This window comes from Phacochoerus africanus, chromosome 3, assembly GCF_016906955.1.
Source record: "Phacochoerus africanus isolate WHEZ1 chromosome 3, ROS_Pafr_v1, whole genome shotgun sequence".
NCBI lineage: Eukaryota > Metazoa > Chordata > Mammalia > Artiodactyla > Suidae > Phacochoerus > Phacochoerus africanus.
The window spans coordinates 28,773,511-28,793,630 of NC_062546.1; the positions used below are offsets into that span (position 1 = coordinate 28,773,511).

The 20,120-nt window shown below is 51.9% G+C and overlaps 1 protein-coding gene across 3 annotated transcripts; it reads right to left on the bottom strand.

Annotated features, from left to right (window-relative positions):
- Window positions 1-1,149: 1,149 nt before the first annotated feature.
- On the bottom strand, window positions 1,150-19,773 carry SLC52A3 (solute carrier family 52 member 3). Of its 3 annotated transcripts, XM_047771417.1 has the most exons (6): window positions 19,700-19,773; window positions 17,173-17,281; window positions 8,414-9,026; window positions 6,227-6,732; window positions 3,158-3,281; window positions 1,150-2,675 (listed from the first exon to the last, which is right to left on the bottom strand). In XM_047771417.1, exons 3-6 carry the CDS (start codon window positions 8,978-8,980, stop codon window positions 2,463-2,465), a joined length of 1,410 nt encoding a protein of 469 aa, XP_047627373.1. In that variant the 5' UTR covers window positions 8,981-9,026; window positions 17,173-17,281; window positions 19,700-19,773; the 3' UTR covers window positions 1,150-2,462. The 3 variants fall into 3 exon arrangements, with proteins under 3 accessions (XP_047627373.1, XP_047627374.1, XP_047627372.1); XM_047771418.1 differs by lacking the exon at window positions 17,173-17,281 and having other exon boundaries at window positions 19,700-19,767; XM_047771416.1 differs by lacking the exon at window positions 19,700-19,773 and having other exon boundaries at window positions 17,173-17,495.
- Between the last annotated feature and the right edge of the window lie 347 nt (window positions 19,774-20,120).

Below are 20,120 nucleotides of genomic sequence, written 5' to 3' on the forward strand. Positions count from 1 at the left end.
TGTCTTTTCTTAGAGCCTTTACTTTAGGAAACGTGTACATTCTTTCTCTGCTCCTTTGGCATGTATTTAAAAAAAATACAAAAGTCTTCTCGAAAAAGCTGAATAAGCCTCTTGCCAGTTTTGCCACCCAGAGATGTTTTTCTCAAGGACATGGGAGTCCTCTGTTTACAATGTAAAGATCACCCAGTCTCCGTGGGAGGGTAGGAGCTTAACTTCAGGGTTTGGCCCCAACTTGTCAAACCACCTCCACTCAAAAAGATAAGAGTTCCTCTTTCTTGGGGATAAGGATAATTAGCTAACACAGAGAGCCACCCCGGTCACCAGGGGAGCTCAGGATGACCAGTGGTGCTATTTAGTTCTCTTACTTGAGGACAAGTTATCACTAGAGAACCCGGATGTAATCGGTTGTGTCTGCCAGACCATATACAAGAGTGGGGTTTCTTTCTGCCTGTGCAATCTCTTTAGCAGGCTGTCTGTCATGTGGACGACCATCAGGTTGAACATATATTCAATGATAAAACAGTTTTCTTTCTCTTCTACTTTTGTGGAGAGGTTTTTGGAACCGGTTGGAGATTTCGTTTTTCGTTTTGTCTCCAACACCTTCAAATGTCTTTCTACAGAGGGCTGGTTGAACAGACCTGGCACGTCCACACAGTGGAATACTATGCAGTCATGACAAAGAGGCTGTCTGCATTTTATGTTGAGGGAAAGTGCAAAATACACAGTAGTTTACGGCTTTTTATGTAAAAAGACTATATTTGAATTTGCTTATATTTGCATAATTTCTAGAAGAGGAAACAAGGAACTAATAAAAGTGCTCACACTCATGTTAAGAGGAACTGGGCAGAGAGGGGAATGGAGAGGAATAGAATTTTTTTGCTGAACATCATTTAATATTTTCTGATTTTTGTAACAAGTGAATATATATATATATATACACACACATACACACATAATGTATTTTTAGGGCTGCACCCGCAGTGTATGGAACTTCCGAGGCCATGGGTTGAATCGGAGGTGCAGCTGCCAGCCTACACCACAGCCACAGCAACACTGGATCTGAGCCGCATCTGTGACCTACACTGCAACTCAGAACAATGCCAGATCCTTAACCCACTGTTTGAGGCCAGGGATCAAAGGCATGTCCTCATGGGTACTAGTTGGGTTCGTTACTGCTGAGCCACAACAGGAACTCCACCTATGACTACATTATCTATTCAAGATAAACTAAAAGGAGGGGTGGTAGCAAGCTGACCAAAAAACCACTAAAGAAGAGAAGTCCTAGGACCAGATATTCTCTAGGTCCTTGCTTCTGTCTATTTCTGAGCTCATAACCAACTGAAAACTGATCATATTGGTATAGTTTGGGGTGTTCATGTTGGACCTTTTCTTGTACAGATGCTCTTAGTGTCAAAGCAGGGAGTGTCTTTATTTATAAAAAGAAAAGCAAAACGTAAAACCAAAAAGCTATCACGTAGCTAATGCTGCTAACTCCTCCCCACGCTCCTCCTGCCTGCAGTTCAGACGGCTGCCTCCCAGGGTCCTCAGGGTTCACTGTGGCTGAACCTGACCCAGTGGAGGGCGGGCGGGGGGGCACGTGTTCAGAGGCTTGGTGTGGTTCCTCCCCCTCAATCCTCTCTCTCCCTCTTGGGAGCTCACTTACTCTCCAAGGAGCGGGCCTTCCTGGGTCAGCAGGGGTTACAGGAAAGGGTGTGTGGGATACAGCGTTCCTCCATAGTAAGAATTGGGAAGCCAAGATGCTCGAGATTCCAGCATAAGCCATCTGTCTTCTAGAAGCTTCTCTGTGAGGATGGGGGTGGGGAAGGATATGGGAAGGGGTCATCCTTCGAGCCCTCTGGCCACTTCTAGGCTGTATTGACAGTCACTCCTGTTATTACTGCTGGGCATCAAATCAGGAAATGTCCCAAGAGAACTTACTACCTGCTGGGTGCTTCTCCCTTTTATCCTTGTGCCAAACCTACGAAGTAGATGCTGTTTATTATAACCCCCATTTTATGGAGGAAGAAACAGAAGCACAGAGAAATCAGGTGACTTCCCTAAGGTCACATAGCTGGTAAGGGCCAGCGTACCCTCCCAGTGGTTTCCCTTCTACTGGATGCTCAGTGCAGTCCACTCTCAAGAGCCAAAAGGAGTCCTGACATGCTGGAGCTGTAGGCGCTGTGACACAGAGTTGGGGTGGGCTGTGCTTTGCATTTCCAGGTCTCGTGGGATTTCCCACCGTTCGGAGGGGAGTTTGTGTTGTTGGGGTGGGCTGTGCTTTGCATTTCCAGGTCCCGTAGCATTTCCCACCGTTCGGAGGGGAGTTTGTGTTGCTGCTTCACGTACTCGGCTCTGCCTTCCAGCTCCCTACCACTGGCTCTGTGACCTTAGGCACTGGCCTTACCTCGAGGTGTTGGTCATGGGGACGGGGCCCTGGGGTGGACTACGCCCCTTCAGTTGGCCTAGGCTGAGCACTGCAGGCTGCAGAAATCAGCGGAGGAGAAGAGCCTGAACACATTGACCAGTGGGAACATGACCAGCGCTCCGAGGAGGGAGCCCAGTTGCACTGTTGCACCGCACCACAAGAGGGCGCTTCGGCTAAGGTCGCGCAGGATCACGCCCAGCATCACCTTGACGTAGCTCAGGCAACCAATGAACAGCACCCACGAAGCCACCTGCGGGGATTGATTGGGAGAGATCACGAGCGCAGGTGACTTTGGGGCGAGCCTCAGGGGCGAAGGGCCCTTCTAGGGTGACCTAACAGGGCTAAGGGAACCCCATGGAAGAACCTCTAAGTTCAAGGACAGCCTTTTGGAGGCAACTCCCCTAGGCTAGTTGAGCTACCCAAGGGCAGAGGAGACCCCAGTGGCTTTCTGTCTCCAAGGATCAGGTCAAGGGCAACTGGGAGAAGGCCACTGCTGACATACACGTAGGAGAAAGAATGTGGCATGCAGGGGAGAGACTGACCTGTCACCTTGGACCAGCCACCTCACCTTCCTAAGCCTCTATTCCCAGATGAGAAGCCTTCTGCACCTCCCACCCCCAGTTTGGGGTCCCTGAGAGGAAACACAGACTTTGGTCAAGAGAAAGCACTGTCCTCTCCGGCTCCCGGGCCTTGGCTGGGGGCCGGGAACAGCTCCACAGGTCACATACTTACAATGAGGATTTCTCCACCCCAGTGGCCCTGCATGAGGGGACAGGGGCTCATCACGGCCATGGCCATGTTGTAGGCACCAAAGCCGGTCCCGAGCACTGCAAGGACCCCCAGGAACGGCAGAGACCTAGAACAGAATTGGGGGGATGTGTGAAACAAGGAGATGAGAAGCCTGACCTCTGCCCCTAACACCCTCACCCCAGCCCCGGGGAGCTACATGGAATGGTCAGCATCTCCAGGGTGAGAGGTGGAAACTTCCAGGGCTACTCTGCTAAAGTGGGTCAGTGAGGTTCCCAGGAGTCAAGGCTGGTCTGGGTCATCCTGAGTGTTAACAGCAGGGCCCAGCATCCCAGCAGGAGGAATAAAACAGTCTCTAGCGCTACACAAGCCTGGTTCAAATCCCAGTTCCATCTGTGAGACTGGTCCCTGAGCCTCAGTTTCCTCACCTGTGAAATGAGTCTCGTGGGGCTGGGAGACCCCAGGGGGAGCAGAGTGTGCAGGGCCTGGCCTGGTTGTGGCCCGCCTGGTACCATCTGCTACCATTTCCTCCAGCAACACTTCCAGCCTCAGCCAGGAGGCCGGGCTGCGCAGAGGGAGGCTTGGATCCTGGGCACTTGGGGTGGCCCTTCCCCTTTGGGCCTCAGCTGCCCTGCCTAATGTGGAGTGGGCCCGATCTGGGGGCACCACGGGCCAGCTGGGATGTGCCACTGCTGGCCTTGCATGAAGGCCTCCGGTCTGACCACTGAGGATACTGTCCTTCGCTTGAGGCCTTTGCCCTGGGCTGTCCCTGGGCGGAGTGTGGCATTCAGGGGAGATGCAGGACTCTACTCCTCAGGGCACCAAGACAGCCCTGCACCCCTGGGTGAGAGGGGAGAGGCTGCCCCTGCCTCTAAGGACCCTTTCTGCTCCCAGATTGTTGGATTCTGGGACCCCTAGACCCTGAATGTCTAACCTTCTGAGAGCCTCCGTGTCTGCAGGTCTGTGGCCTCCAGTCCTGCTTCCTCAGACATCTCCAGCTTCCCTCCACAGTTTTTAAACCCCCAGGAAGAAAATTCAGCTTTCTGGCAAACTGACAGCTTCTGTCCAGCTGTCGTGTCCTCATTTGCCCTCCTTCCTGGGCAGGGGGCGGGGGGCTGTGAGGACGAGCAGGGCCGGGGGTTGGTGAGAGGCAGAGGGACCTCAAGTTTCACGACCCTGAGGTGGTTATTCCTCCTGTGGGATCTGAAGCCCTGTATCAGAACCACTTGGGTTGCTTATTAAATTTGAAATCCCAGAGTTCCCACTGTGGCTCAGCAGTAACGAACTCGACTAGTATTCACAAGGATGCCGGTTCAATCCCTGGCCTCGCTTAGTGGGTTAAGGATCCAGCATTGCCCTGAGCTGCGGTGTAGGTCACAGGCGTGGCTCAGATCTGGTGCTGCTGTGGCTGTGGTGTAGGCTGGCGGCCACAGCGCCAATTAGACCCATAGCCTGGGAACCTCCATATGCCAAGGGTGCGGCCCTAGAAAGAAAAAAAAAAAAAAAAAGAATTTAAATCTTGGGTCCCAGGTTAGGCCGGCTCAGTTTGCATTTAATCAATCGTGCAGCCATTCTTCTAGAACTGCTGTTGTGATTGGGACAAGATGGCAGATTAGAAAGACTTACACTCACTTTATCCCACGAAAACACCAAAATGACAACTAACCACTGAACGACGATCAATAAAATAGACTGGAAACGACCAAAAAAGATGTCCTGGGGAGTTCCCGTCGTGGCGCAGAGGTTAACGAATCTGACTAGGAACCATGAGGTTGCAGGTTTTATCCCTGGTCTTGCTCAGTGGGTTAAGGATCTGCCGTTGCCTTGAGCTGCGGTGTAGGTTGCAGACTCGGCTCAGATCCTGAGTTGCTGTGGCCCTGGTGTAGGCCAGAGGCTACAGCTCCGGTTTGACCCCTAGCCTGGGAACCTCCATATGCTGCGGGTGTGGCCCTAAAATATATTAAAAAAAAAAAAAAAAAAAGAAGAAGAAGCTGTTCTGCATCCAAGGACAAAGATGAAGCCCCGTCGAGGCGGTAGGAGGGAAGCTTTTGTGACATAAACAATCCTGAAGGGTGGGCTCCCAGCAGGCTGGAAAATAACTGTATTGCAGCAGTTCCCCCACAGGAGTGACCCTTCCAAGCCCCACGTCAGGTTCCCCAGCCTGGGGATCCAGCATTGGGAGGAGCCCCCAGAGCATTTGGGGTTGCAGGCCAGCGGGCCCTGTGTGCAGAGGCTGCACTATCAGAGGGCGCACACAGGACTCCACGTGCATTGCGGCTGGGAAGGAGCCTGCGTGGGCTGGAGGCGGGAGGGCAGGGCTGACATCCTGGCACTTAGACCAGGGCAAACGCTCTCTCTGAGCCTCAGGCTTTCCATGTGTAAAGGGGAACCTCACGTCCTGCTTGCTTGCTCCTCTGCGTGGGCCCCTGGCAGGAGTGGTGGACACTTACATTGGACCTGACATGCATCAGGCATGTACCGCTTTAAAAGCTTTGCAAAATTAGCTCATCCCATGCTCCCAGCGACCCAAGAAGAAGATATTAACCCCCTTTCCCAGATTAGCTTCCTGAGGCTCCTGAGAGGTGGAGGGATTTGTCCAATATCACAAAACTGGGAAGTGGCAGAGCCAGGATTTGAGCCCAGGCAGTTGAGCCCCAGAAACCTTTTTTTTTCTTTCTTTCTTTCTTTCTTTTTAGGGTCACAACCGTGGCATCTGGAAGTTCCCATAGGAACAGGCCAGGGGTCAAAGTGGAGCTGCAGCTGTCAGCCTACACCACAGCCACAGCAGTCTTGGGTCCGAGCTGCATCTGTGACCTATGCCACACCTTGTGGCAATGCCGGATCCCTCACCCACTGAGTGGGGCCGGCGATGGAACCCACATTCTCATGGATACTATGTTGGGTTCTTAACCTGCCGAGCCACAGCGGGAACTCCATGACACCATATTTTGGACCACTACAGCTCCCCCCTGATGGGGGGGGGGTGCGGGATCCTGGGTTCTGACATGCGATGTGCCCCCACCCAGGGTTCTCCCGGGCCAGGCGGGGGCAGACCTGTTAGGCAGAAACATGGAAAGGAAGCAGGCGAGAGGGTTGGCCATGGAGCTGAGGGTGGCGGACAGGTGGTAGGCCACCGGCCCGTAGGACAGGCAGGAGTAGGTCTGCACGGAGGGGAGCACGCCGTTGGTGAGCGCGTTCACAAAGGCCACCAGGAGGTAGATGAAGGTCAGGCGGGCCGGGTGGCAGGGGGCTGTCTTCTCCTCTGGAGGCTCCTGGCCCTTGCTGCTGTCCTCGGGGCCTGGGGGGCCCAGGTCCTTCTCTTTGTGTGGCTGGATGGGCTGTAGCGTGATCTGAGAGGTGAGGAGGTCTTCCGTGGAGGCTTCCCAGTGCTTGTGCTGGTGCTGGAGGAAGAAGAAGGCGACGAGGCAGCAGGCCATCATGAAGGAGAGCAGGAGGAAGAAGACCAAGGGCGAGAAGTGGGCAGGGAGGTAGCGGCTTTCCAGATGGACCACTTGGGGTGCCGTTCCAGTGAGCTCAGAGACCAGAGTGCTGCCAGCTCCCTGGGGAAAGACAAAGCAAGGGCTGGTTGGATCCCTGGGTGATGTCAAGACACGGATGACAACACCGTTAATGATGACAAGACAGGCACGCCTCCCTTTACGATGCTTCGACTTAATTATTGCGCTTAGAAGCTATCGTGGTGGGTTTTTTCTTGTTTGTTTTTTGCTTCTTTAGGGCCACACCCACGGCATATGGAAGTTCCCAAGCTAGGGGTTGCATTGGAGCTACAGCTGCTGGCCTACGCCGCAGCCCCAGCAGTGGGGGATCCGAGCCGCCTCTGTGACCTACACCGCAGTTTGTGGCAATGACAGATCCTTAACCCAGTGAGCAAGGTCAGGGCTTGAACCCGCATCCTCAAGGATCCTAGTTGGGTTGGTTTCTGCTGAGCCACAATGGAACTCCCGATATTGTGTATTTTTACAAATTGAAGGTTTTGAGGCACCCCTGTGTGGAGCAAGTCCAATGGTGACATTTTTCCAACAGCATCTGCTCACTTCATGTCTCTGTGTCACGTTCAAACCCTCCAAGCTAAAAAAGTTTTTGACTCGCTGAAGGCTCACTTAATGTTTAGTTAGCATTTTCATTTTTTAGCAATTAAGTATTTTTAGTTAAGATTTGTACATTTTTAAAGACATAATGGGAGTTCCTGTCGTGGCTCAGTGGTTAATGAATCCAACTAGGAACCATGAGGTTACAGCTTCCATCTCTGGCCTTGCTCAGTGGGTTAAGGATCTGGCATTGCTGTGAGTTGTGGTGTAGGTGGAAGACGCGGCTCGGATCCCTCGTTGCTGTGGCTCTGGTGTAGGCTGGCAGCTACAGTTCCGACTAGACCCCTAGCCTGGGAACCTCCATATGCCACGGGAGTGGCCCTAGAAAAGGAAAGAAAAAAAAAAAATCTTCCAGGTTATGGTAGCCCGGGTCAGTTGTTTGCAACCACTGCTGTACTGCTGTGGTTTGAATAATATCAGATGTATATTTTGTCCAGTATCCAATGAGAAAGTTTGATGTTGTCACAACATGAGGTATTGAAGCAACCTCTAATGTCTGTGGTTCTCAGTCCTAGTGGCACATGGGGAATTTTGACTAAACACAAGTTCACGACCCTGAAATCCAAAAAACTCTGAAAGTCGGAATTTTTTCATGACTCGGTTGGCAGCAACTCTTGAACTGGATATGAGTCTGTTTACAGCCCTCATCCAGGAGTTCCCATTGTGGCTCAGCAGGTTAAGAACCCAACATAGTGTCCATAAAGACACCAGTTTGATCCCTGGCCTTGCTCAGTGGGTTCAGGATCCAGCGTTGCCATCAGCTGCAGCATAGGTCACAGATGTGGCTCAGGTCTGATGTGGCTGTGATGTAGGCCGGCAGCTGCGGCTCCAATTTGACCCCTAGCCTGGGGAGTTCCAAGTGCTGCCAGCGTGGCCCTAAAAATAAATAAATAAAATCTGAAACTCCAGATTCCAAAATACATCTTACCCCTAGGATCTTTTGGAGAAGCCCCACCCCTACCCTGGATGTTGGGGGGAACCTGTTGGTGGATCTCAGCAGCTCCTTCAGGTGATCTAACGCCCTGACACACCGCCAGGTCAAGAATGCTGGTCTACCCAGTGTCCAGGAAACACAAGCCCTGCAGGTGTGACCAAGGACAGAGCTGCCACGGCTCTGGGTAATGGCAGGTACCTGTGAGGTGTCCATAGCCCTGGTGGTCTCAGGGTTCTGGGTGGTGCCTGATGTCTCAGTGACGTTGACACAGGTGGTGAGACCTGAGCCCTGGGCAAGAGCCACCAGAGCAGGCAGGAGGCCACTGAGTCCTTCACCCACAAAGAAGGTGGTGAGGTAGTGGGTGGGCAGCCTGCTCATGAAGGGCAGGAAGGTGACGGAGGAGGTGCAGTCCACCAGGGCCAGGAAGAAGGTGAGGACCAGGAAGGTGATGCTGTGGTGGCCGCCCAGCACCCAGGAGGTGACATTCCAGAGGAAGGCGAAGAGCGTGCAGGCGACGGTGCCCACCCCCAGCACGGTGAAGATGATGGGCACTTCAGAAAGGCAGCTAGGCCGGAAGTGATGAAGTAGGGTGATCAGCAGGGGGCCGATGTTGGCCAGCTGGATGACCACTGTGAGGTAGGAGGGCAGGTACCAGCCTTCGGGGAGCTCTGTCACCAGCAGGGGCAGCTCTACCCAGAGCCCGTTGATGGCCACCCAGGAGCCCATCCCGAAGGTGCAGACCAGCAGGTGTGTCAGGAAGGCCATGGTGATGTCTGCCCTGGGACAGAGGCTGCCGCTTCCTCAGATCAGCCTGGATGGAGAAATAGACCAGGTGAGCAATGTGTCAGGTTCACCATCTAGCTAAAGAGGGCTCTGAGCCCAGGGTTCTCGCCTATCATTCCCCTCTCCGTAAACAAGTAGGCTCTTTGTTAGCAGAAAATGTGGCCAAATTCCTTCCACTGGGGAAGTTCTCCTAATCATGGCTGATAAATCCAGAGGTCACGAAAGAGAAGTTTGATACATTCAACTGCATAAATGTTAGAACTCACTAAAGCAAGCCAACGAAACGCCCTCTGCCAAAAAATGCCAAAAAATACCAGCAACGAGATCAAACACACAGATGACATCCTGGAGGAAAGTGCTACCATTTAAATCACAAAGGGTTCATCCTCCTCATATGTAAAGAGTTTTTAGAAATTAAGAACAAAAAGACTCAAAAGAGAAGTAGCCAAAGGACAGGAACAGGTCGGAGGAAATAATACAAATAAGCCTTAGACAGACGGAAAGATTATTACCTTCATTCACTGTGGAAAATGTTAAGTAACAGTAACTCCAAGGTGCCATATTTCACTGAGAGATTGTCCTAAAGGTTACCTGCCCTGGACCAAGTGACATATGTATGAGGTTAGTATTCCTTGTTAGTAACAGCAAAATAGGGGCGATGCCCCCTGCTATCCACAGCAGAGGGGCTGATGGAAGGGATGGGTGTCTTTTGGAATCGCACACACCTGTCACAAGGAATGAGGGCTGCAGGAGACAGCCTATCACTAGCTGATAGCATCGAGACAGACCTCGAGGCTAAGTTGATCATAAGCAGCAAGGTAGGTAGACAGTGTGCTGCCCCAGAAGACAGAAAAAGAGGAGGAAGAATGCGTTTTCTTTGCTTGTATCTGTACAAAGCAGCTTCTTGCAGGACACACAGAAACTCCTGGGGAGTTGGTAGCACCTTGGGGTAGATCTTTTTCTATAGCTTTGATTTGGGAACCATGTAAATATACTGCCTGTTACAAAAATATGGTTTCCTGATAGAAAATTCCAGTCTGGTGTTTTTTTCTCCTGAAATGATTGTTCCTTTGCTGGACAGGCCCTCGGAGACCACCCAGCTCTAGCCCCTCCCCCCCAAACCATTCTATGGTCTGTTCACCATCTTCCCAGTGACCTGTGTCATACCACCTGTGCTGATACACTCAGTCTGAGCAAAAATATTGGAGACGTTTGTCTACTGAAAAAAAAAAAAAAATCAGGAATTCCCCTGTGGTGCAACAAGATCGGTGGCATCTCTGCTGTGCCAGGATGCACGTTCCATCCGCAGCCCTGGCCTGGAGCAGTGGAGTAAAAGATCCAGCATTGCTGCAGCTGCAGCAATGGCTCAGCTCTGGCTCAGATCTTATCCCTGGCCCAGGAACTCCATATATGGTGGGGCAGCCAAAAAAGGAAACAAAAAAAACAGCGTGCAATATAAGAGTGGTGAGTTTCAGTTTTATTCCGGGATCTTACTTACTGAGAACTCTAGCCTGGGAGACAGCTCTGAGGGACAGTTCTGAAGAGGTAGGGGAGGAGCCAGAATGTATAAGACTTTTTTGATTGGGAAATACATGTAAATATTTGGTACTTACATCTTGGTAAAAGATTACTGCTGATCTCTCTCTCTGTCTCTCTCTCTCTCTCTCACACACACACACACACACACACACACACACACACACACACCCCAGCTATCTCAAATTAATGATTTTAGTGCTTTTCTATGTATGGGAAGATGCAAGATTTCTGAGTCATTGAAATACTTCCTTAGGCACCTTAATTACATGCTGTTTTTACATCCCGAAAGCCCCTGGGGCCAGTTGGGGTTGACTGCTGTGGGTTGCAACTCAACCCTTATTCTTGGTTTAAACCACATTCTTGGTTTAGCGCTTTGAGTGAGGCCAGCTGTCTGGACTTGAATCCAGCTCTGCCATTTAACTAAACTGGATAACTGGGGGGAACTGAGTTTGCCTCTCTGTGCCTCCTATCTCCCCTCTGTAAACAGAGGACGGTGATGGTATCAGGCTCACGGTTTGTAATGAGATGCAAGGTGCTAATGGGTTTCTGTTGTCTCCAATAGCACCTGGTGCACAGGAAGCCCTCGCTAAGGGTTAGCTGCTATCTTTTGTGGTGCAATGCCAGGTTTTTTGTTTTTCTGGGTTTTTTGTGTGTGTGTTTTTTTTAATAGCTGCACCCACAGCATTTGATCCATGCCAGGGATTGAATCAGAGCTGCAGCTGCAACCTATGCTGCTGCAATGCCTGATGCTTTAATCCACTGGGCCAGGCCCGGGGATCAAACCTGCGCCTCCCCATCCACTTGAGTTCCCGCTGCACCACAGTGGGAACTCCCAATGCCAGGTTTGGTGACAGATTTTTTCCCCCCTAATTTGTTTGAAAATTAAGATATGATCATTAAAATTAATAAAGGGGGGAAAAAAGTTCCCCATGAGGTACTAGCTACAATCACTTTTGGTTACATGCACCATTTTGGAGAGAAATGCTGATTGGGCCAATCACCTCTTTTCCAGATGGGAAATGGGTGGGGGTCTGTAGGGCTGGAGGAGCATCCCTCCCCCACCCCCCCACAACCCCACTGGTGATGGGATTTGGAGCAGGTCCCCTGTAGCACCTGGCTCTTCCCACCCCTCCCTGTGACCCTGAACCTTGGGTTCTGCTCAAATCACACCATCAGCCTTTTTTTTTTGGTATCTTTTTGTCTTTTTAGGGCTGTACCTGCTGCATATGGAGGTTCCCAGGCTAGGGGTCAAGTCAGAGCTGTAGCCGCCGACCTACACCACAGCCATACCAACACCCGATCCTTAACCCACTGATGAGCGAGGCCAGGGATCGAACCCTCGTCCTCATGGATGCTAGTTGGGTTTGATAACCGCTGAGCCACAATGGGAACTCCTCACAGTCAGCCTTTAACTCCTTATGTCTCTTCTAGCACATGCAGGGTATCCCCTGTGGCTACACCCCACCCGCAAAACTCCTCTTCAGATTCCCACACACACACCTGAGTCTCAATTCCAGCTTCCCTTCCTCCCTTCCTCCCTCCTCCTTGGGAAAACTCAGTCCCTGGGGGCTGTGGCCTCCCCTTCCCCTCTGGGAGGCGCTCAGCAGAATGCAGCCTGGCCTCTTTCAGCCGCTTGAATCACTAAGCCACTCCCTGTCTGCGAGGCTGACCTTACTAACAGCCCAGGACAGGCCTGGCTTTGGGCACGTCCAAAGCTCCGGGCAAGTCGTTCCCTTTCCTGAAGCTCCCGCCTTGCCTCAGCCCGTGCAGTGCTTCTCGCCTGGGGCGCCATCTCTCCCCATCTACACCCCAGCTTTCCTGCCCACCCTCTCCCTGCCCCAAACCTCTCCTGGCTGCCCAGCCCAGGGACCCCAGGACCCTCCTTTTGAGTTTTTTCTGGTGTGGGTGCATTTCCCGGGAGACTAAAACTCCTGGAGCACAGGGGCTGTTTTGGAATCTGGCATTTGGACGGCCAAAGAGCCTTCACAGATGACCTAGCTCCGGATTGGTAAACTGGTAACTCACTGGCCACTGCTCAGTAGCAGATGTGTTATTTTGGTGTGCAGTGTGTTGTAAATAATTAGTTCCTGAAACCCACAAGTCGGGAAGGAGGTGGCACACAAAATTCAGGAGTTCTGGCTTCTTGGGAATATTCTGGAAGATCACACCAGGCCAACAGGCCCATGTGGCTGTGGTAACCCTCAGCCTGCTTTGACTGAGGGCACCTGGCTGGACCCTTCCACGCCCCTGTAGGCCCTGTGATGCCAGATCAAGCCCAGCCTTTTGTGTGTGTGTGTGTGTGTGTGTGTGTGTGTGTGTGTGTGTGTGTGTGTCTTTTTAGGAACGCACCAGTGGCATATGGAGGTTCCCAGGCTAGGGGTCCAATTGGAGCTGTAGCCACCAGCCGACGCCACAGCCACAGCCACGAGGGATCTGAACTGTGTCTGTGACCTACACCACAGCTTAATGCCGGATCCTTAACCCACTGAGTAAGGCCAGGGATCGAATCCGCAACCTCATGGTTACTAGTCAGATTCATTTCTGCTGTGCCACAATGGGAACTCCAAGCCCACCCTTATTTTTGAGAGGGAGATGTGGCTTGTCCAGGATCCCTCACTAACTGGGGGCAAAGTTGGGGCTGGGATCCAGGTTTGGGCCTCACCCTCAGTCCCGGACTCCAGGCACTGCCTCCAGCCACCTCACTGCTCTCTCTCCTGCACTAGTGTCTGGAGGCAGACACCTGGGTTCAAATCCCAGCTTCAACCTTTGCCAATAGTTAAGTTCTGGTGTCAGACTTCTCTTGAGCAAAATGGGGAGACTCCCGGTAACAATGTCAGGACTGTTGTGATCGTGAAGCTGCAAAATGCCAGTATGGTACCTGACACACAGTAAGTGCTCCATAAATGTTAACAATCATAATTACTATTTCAGCAAATATGTCAATAGCATTTATAAACAAACAATTATCCTGAATACACTTCTGGATACCACAACAGACATAATTTTTTTTTTTTCTTTTTTCTTTGGCTGCACCCAAGGCATGCAGAAAGTCCTGGACCAGAGAGCAAACTTGAACCAAAGCAGTGACAAAACTGAGTCCTTAACCACTAGGCCACCAGGGAACTCTGACATACAAAATTGTGTCATCAATGCCCCCTAAACAATCAACTGGGAATTATTAATTGTCAGCTTTGTGCCCAGCGCTGTGAGTTATGCAAGCAGAAAAGCCACAGGAGCTGTCCCCAGGGAAACGTATGAGGAAGAGTTGTATGTGCTGGGCCCAGGCAGAGGCAGAGTTGCTGGTGGAGGGCAGGGGCCGGGGCTGGATGGAAAGGTTTCCTGCTCTACCTTGGCCAAGGCTGGTAACTCAACGGCTACAAAATGGGGGCAGTCTGGCTCTGGAGGTCTGGTGAGTGGAGGAGGGAGAGGATGTTTTTCAAAAGCCAGCGGTTCTGTGCAGTTTCTCGGCAGCTCACTGTACTAAGAAGACAGAAACAGGTGCTGGCTGCCCACTCCCACCTGAGACCAGGATCTAAACCAGGCAGATTCTCACTGGGAAAAAAAAAAGCTAACCCACATCAACTCAGGTAGAGTTCTGCCTAGGATTGGTAAAACCATCAGATGGAAAGAAGAGGTGGGGTATTGCATGATATTCCAAGGCAAGTCTACTAGCTGCTTCCCACTAGCCACTTTCTTTTTCTTCCTTTCTTCCTTATATCCAAGATCAGATTTTTGGTTGGGCAAATGGCCACTGAGCTAAAAGACTACATTACCCAGCCTCCCTTGTGGCTGGACATGGTCATCCAATCAAGACCAGGCGATTGAGGTTATAAGGGAATTTGAGAAGTCTCCTTAAAGGGACTGTGAAGGGTTCTTGCTTCATTCTGCTGTCTAGAATTCAGATGTGATGGCCAGAACGCCAGCAGCCATTCTGCACTATGGGAGACGGCAGGGGGCTTGAGGGAGATCAAACCCCCCTCTGGACTTTGTGGCACAGAACAGCCACAAATGTTTGTTTATAAATGCTGGACCATTTTATTTTTTGTTGAGTAATAACACCATTAATAGTAATAAGCTTCTATCTTGCTTAAACAATCTTATTTTATAAATAGCAGAACACTGGTGAAGTGTAAAGAGATGTATGTTGAAGGATGTGTACTGACCAGTGACAGTAACCAAAATCTAACGAGTATGTTTACCTAACTTGCTATTAATGGCCCGACTCAGAAACTCAGGTCCTGCTCCAATTAGGATTTGATCAAAAGCCAAAATGAAACAAAGTTGATTGTTGAGACACTCCTTAAAGAGATACCAAACGGAAAAGGTTAGGAGTAAATATGGGGGCAAAGGTCTTCCAGAAAAATGCAGAGACAGAGACAGAGACAGAAAGGGAGAGAGGGGAATGGGGGGAGGTAGCTTTCAATATGGAATTCGATGGCAAAAGTCAAAAGTATAAACTGAGACCCAGAGGCATTTCATAGTATTAAAGATTAATTCATAATGGAGTCAAGACAGAGTCAATATTTATATTCTGAATAACACTCTCCTGAAGCCTCAGACCTGCCGGGAGACATGGACAGAAGCACAGTCAAGGGTGGGATGCTGACTTACTGTTCTAGGACCTGACAGCAGAAGAAGGTAAAAAATAAACAAGGATATATCAGGAGCAATAACTGAGATGCCTGTTAAAGGAGGAATAAGTAAATAATTAAAGGGAGGAGGCAAATTGGCAGAAGATGGTCACCTTTATCACCTGAAAAGCTGTTAAACTATGAGTTCAGCAAGGTGGTCAGTTACACATTTACAAGTATACAGTTTTCCTGCATAGAACCAGTTAGAAAACAAGACTTCTATTTGGTAAAAATAAATAAAGCTGGATCTCTTTTCTTATTGCTTAACCAGCCCATCACCCCATCAAAAAAAAAAAAAAATCAATTTCAGCCAGAGAAAATGTTTGCATATTTTTTAAATTTAGAAATATCCTAAGAATACCCCCAAAGAATATCTAGGCAGAGAGAATAGCTTGTGCAAAGGTCCTGGGGCAGGGACGAGCCCAGGCCAGTGTGGCTGAGCAGTGGGCTTAATGGGGAGAAAAGGGCAGTCAGGAGAGGCAAGGAATCTGAATTTCATTTATGTGCAGTGAGTTCCATGCCCCACAGAGCTGAGTCCTCTGGGTCCTGAGGCAGGTGTCACCACAGTCTCATAGTTTTGAGGGCAGTGATTTGGCTCTGCAAGTCTCTGTTTCCTCATCTGGAAAAAAGTCACAATGGTGTTATTGTTGCCAGAATTTGGCCTCTGTCTGCCGGTGCTGAATTGAAACGCAGAGACGGAGTTTTGGATAAAGGAGGAAAAAATAGCTTTATTGCTTTGCCAGGCAAAGGAGGGCCACAGCAGGCTCAGGCCTTAAAGACTGTGCCCCCCTTTAGAAAGAATTGCAAGGAGTGTTCTAGTACAAAGGATTGGGACAAAGCAATCAGGACTGGGACAAACATGCATTCCTCTTTCTTTGGGGGAATCTTAGCCATCAAAGCTGGAGTCCGGAGATCTCCGCCTGATCATGAGGGTGGTTTTTCTGGGTTACTGTCTAGAAGAACAGTACTTGCGAAAATGGCATATTGATCAGAGATTAGACCAAACTAGAAAAGTTCCTGAAAAACATCATGTGCGAATAATTTTTAACCCACAGGCAATTGTGCTCAGGATGCCTAATCTTTAGCTCATAGGTGATTGTGTTTAGGGTGTAAAAGAAGGACGGGGAAGGACTCGAAGCTGTTCGATTTCAAAGTATTCATTTCAAAAAGAAGCATAAGGAATATAACTTTTCTCTGAGGGGTATGAGGCGCCTGCATCATTATGGCCCAGCAAGACCCACCCGCTTATGGTTCCCCTGCCTTGGCTTACTCCAGGCCAGCCACACCAAAAGCCATTGCTCCTGGACCTGGGGGACATGGCCATCAGTGACAGTGAGTGGGAGGGCGTCCTCTGCTTGTGCAGAGGTCTGCAGCTTGCAGAGATCTAAGGAGTGGCTCAGAGTGTGCTGGGGATATTGTTCAAAAGGGCATGTCAGGGAGTTCCCCTTGTGGCTCGGGAGATAACAAACCTGAGTAGCATCCATGAGGATGTGGATTCCAAACCCCCAGGCCAGGAGGTTTGATCCCTGGCCTTGCTCAGTGGGGTGAAGGATCCAGCGTTGGGGCAGCTGCAGCTCAGGTCTGATCCCTGCCGGCCCCCCACCCCCTGAACTCCCATTTGTCTCAGGGCGGCCAGAAAAGAAAAACAGTGTATGTCTGTTTTCTATTTTTTTCTACAGTGACCTTGCAGTTCTTGTTCACTTATTTACGCGGTAGTTATTGGATCCTTGCTGGGTGCTGGATACAATTTCTGCTCTCAGGAAAGTATGGGAAAAAACAGTTTCTCCTAAGCAAAATAGAAACACAGCAAGTCAGCCAGTGATAAGGGCGGAGGAGGGAAGTGAAGCTAGGAGGAGCCGGCAGGCAGCCGGGTGAGCAGCTACAATTGCAGATGGGGTTAACAGAGGACACTTGAAAGAAACCTGAGCTGTGTTGGAGGAATGAAGGGTTGGGGGAAGGGGACAGCAAGTGCAAAGGCCCGGTGACGGGGGAGGGGCGGCTCACCTGCCCAGTGCCAGAAACAGGTCTCAGTGTAGGAAGAACAGCAGGAGGCCAGCGTGGCTGCAGCAGCTCGCGAAGGGAAGAAGTGGGTCGTGGCAGGTCACGTAGGGCCCTGCAGGCAAGAGTGTGGGAGTTTTCCCTGAGCCCAAATCTCCATTGCTGGGCAGAGGTGGGGCCCGATTTAATTTAGTTTTGAACACAATTGTGCTGGCTGTTGAGAATAATGGGGGTGGGTCCAGGGTGGAAGCAGGCAGGGAAATCTGTTAACCCATGAGGAAGCTAGCGCTGCGTGCGATCCAGGCAGAAAAGATAAGAAGAGTAACGAGAAAAGCAACTACAGCAATGGCCCCATTCCTTGCTGCTGTCCTACCAGGCCCTGCGTGTAGCAGCCCACACACATTATCCGTCACATCCGCTTAACCATCCTGGCATAGGCATTATAACTAGCACCATTTTATAGATGCGAAAACTGAGGCTCTGAGAGGGAAAGTCACTTGCTCAAGGTCACACAGCTGGTCTTCTGGGAGCGGAGGCCAAGGTGAGCGGGATCCCCTTCTGCTCACCCCCAGCCTCCCCAGCATGTGGGCTGAGAAAGGGAGAAATGGGGTTCGGGCGCTGGAGCACTGAGAGAGCCCCCAGGAAATACATCTCCTGGGTCTCTGCAGGGATTGGGAGACCCAAGGCTTTGAAGGAGGCCCTGAGGACACCCTGCAGCAGATGGGCAGACAGACAGGGAAGCCAGAGGGACAGCCTGAGGCGAAGGTGGTTCTCTTCTTCACATTCTTTTTTTTTTTTTCCTGTCTTTTTGCCTTTTCTAGGGCCGCTCCCGAGGCATATGGAGATTCCCAGGCTAGGGGTCTAATCGCAGCTGTAGCTGTCAGCCTACGCCAGGGCCAGAGCAACTCCGGATCCGAGCTGCATCTGCAACCTACACCACAGCTCACGGGGATCCTTATCCCACTGAGCAAGGCCTGGGATCGAACCTGTGACCTCATGGTTCCTAGTCGGATTCGTTAACCACTGAGCCACGACTGGAACTCCTCTCCTTCACATTCTTGCATCCCTGAGTCCCAGGCCCAAGGGAGTGAAGGGAATAGGGGTGGAAGGGCCAGCACCCCCTCAGTGTGTGGACGGGGCCATCCCTTCCCCCACCAGGTGGGTAGGGCCCTGTCCAACCTTGACCATCAGAACCCATGCAGCCTCCCACCCTGCGCTCTGTCCTGCTCTCGGCCATCTTCCTTTCTACAGCATTGCTGGGCCTCGGCATGGAGACAGGAGCTTATCTGTGTCTTTCTTTGCGTACTGGTCTCTTCCACATGAGCCTGGCTTGTTCTCTCGCTCAGTGTCCAGATGGCCTCCTGGTTTGTCCCGGGCTGGGCCACCCCACTGAGTCTGCCTCAGCCACTTGGGTTAAGTGGGCGGGGTGGCCCTGACAGGACCAGGTGACAGCACGGGCACTGGCCACACCCCACAACGGGACAAGGGTCTGAGTCAATGTGGTCCCAGGTTCCAGACTCCTAAGACTAGAGGGGTGGAGGTGTCATTGGGCAGGCGCGAGATGGCTTTGCGTGGACAGGTCAGGGAGACAGACAGGGTCAGAAACAAAAAACCCAGAGGAAGAGATGGAGAGAGAAAGAGACGGAGCCATGGAGTGACAGAGAGCTGGAAGCAGAAACGGGCAGAAGGAGGGGCTGAGGGGAGCACGAGGCAGAGGAGGCCCCCGGCGGCTTAGAAAGGCCTTCACCTCTCCTCCCCACAAGCCACAAGTCCCCCCCCTGCCCCCACCCCTGGCTGGCCTCCTTTCCTCTCAACGTTCCCTGCTCCCAGATGCTGGGAACCGAGGCCCAGAGAGGAAGCAGCGCTTGCCCCCACCCCCCATCCCCTGTCATCCAGGCCTGAGCTCACTGGCTGTGCGTCCTCAGGCCCATTGCTCACCCTCTCTGGGGCCTGGTTTCTCTAAAGGCTTTTAGGGCTTGGCTGCCAGGGAGGGAGCAAGGAGATAACGGGAGCCCAGCCAGCCAGCAGGGACTCTGAGTTCCCTTCCTCCCTCTCCCCTCTCCCAGGGCCTGGAAGGGCTTCAGGCCTCCCACGGGGCTGACCTTGGCTGGGCGCCCCTCCCCTCAGTGCCCATCCCAACCCCTGGTCCCCGTGCCAGGCTGGTGAGACTCGGGCCCCCACCTGGCAGGAACAGCCATCCAGATGCCCCACTGGCATGGAGAGACAGCAGGGCAGAGGTCAGTGGGGGCCCAATCTTTTGGCCTGGGGAGGAGGGGTCTGGCATCCACCCAGCTGGCTCCAGGTACCCCACCCTCCAACCCCACCAGCTGGCCAGCAGAGAGGGCCTCCCTTCCCTCATGTGTCCCTCTGGATCCAGCACCCGGTGGTTGAAATTAGGGGAAAGGCCATGGGCCCCCCACTGTCTCCAGACTAGTGCCCTCCCGTGGTGCCCAGGGACCCTTGCCAGGGACTGGTCCCTGATACTTGCAGCTGTGTCCTCGCAGGCCTGAGCCGCCCAGCTCTGCCGGCTTACCTGCCGGTCCGGTTCCTAAGAGGTTCTGCATGGGAGGGGCTGGAGGCAGCCGCCTTAGTAATAACCAGTCCCCGCCCCACTCAAGCCGGAGGGAAGGCGGAGGGAGGGGCCGTGGCTCCTGGCATCCCCCCCAGAGCCTACTGTGTGTCTGGAGTCTCCCCAGCAGCCCAATCCCCATGATCCTGATGATTCAACTTAAAAGTAAAGGGCTCACATTATTCAGCTCTTTGACCCCCCAGAAGACAAAAGACCTTCCCAGGGTTTGGCTCAGGCCCCACCTTAGAGCCACCGTCATTCCTTTCATGCAGGACTGGCACTTCCTGGAGCAGAAACTCCCGGTTCAAATTCTCGTGCTGAAGTCCGTCACTTGGGAAGTGGGGATAATAAAAGCACCCTTCCTGTGGGGCAGAAATCAGAAGTG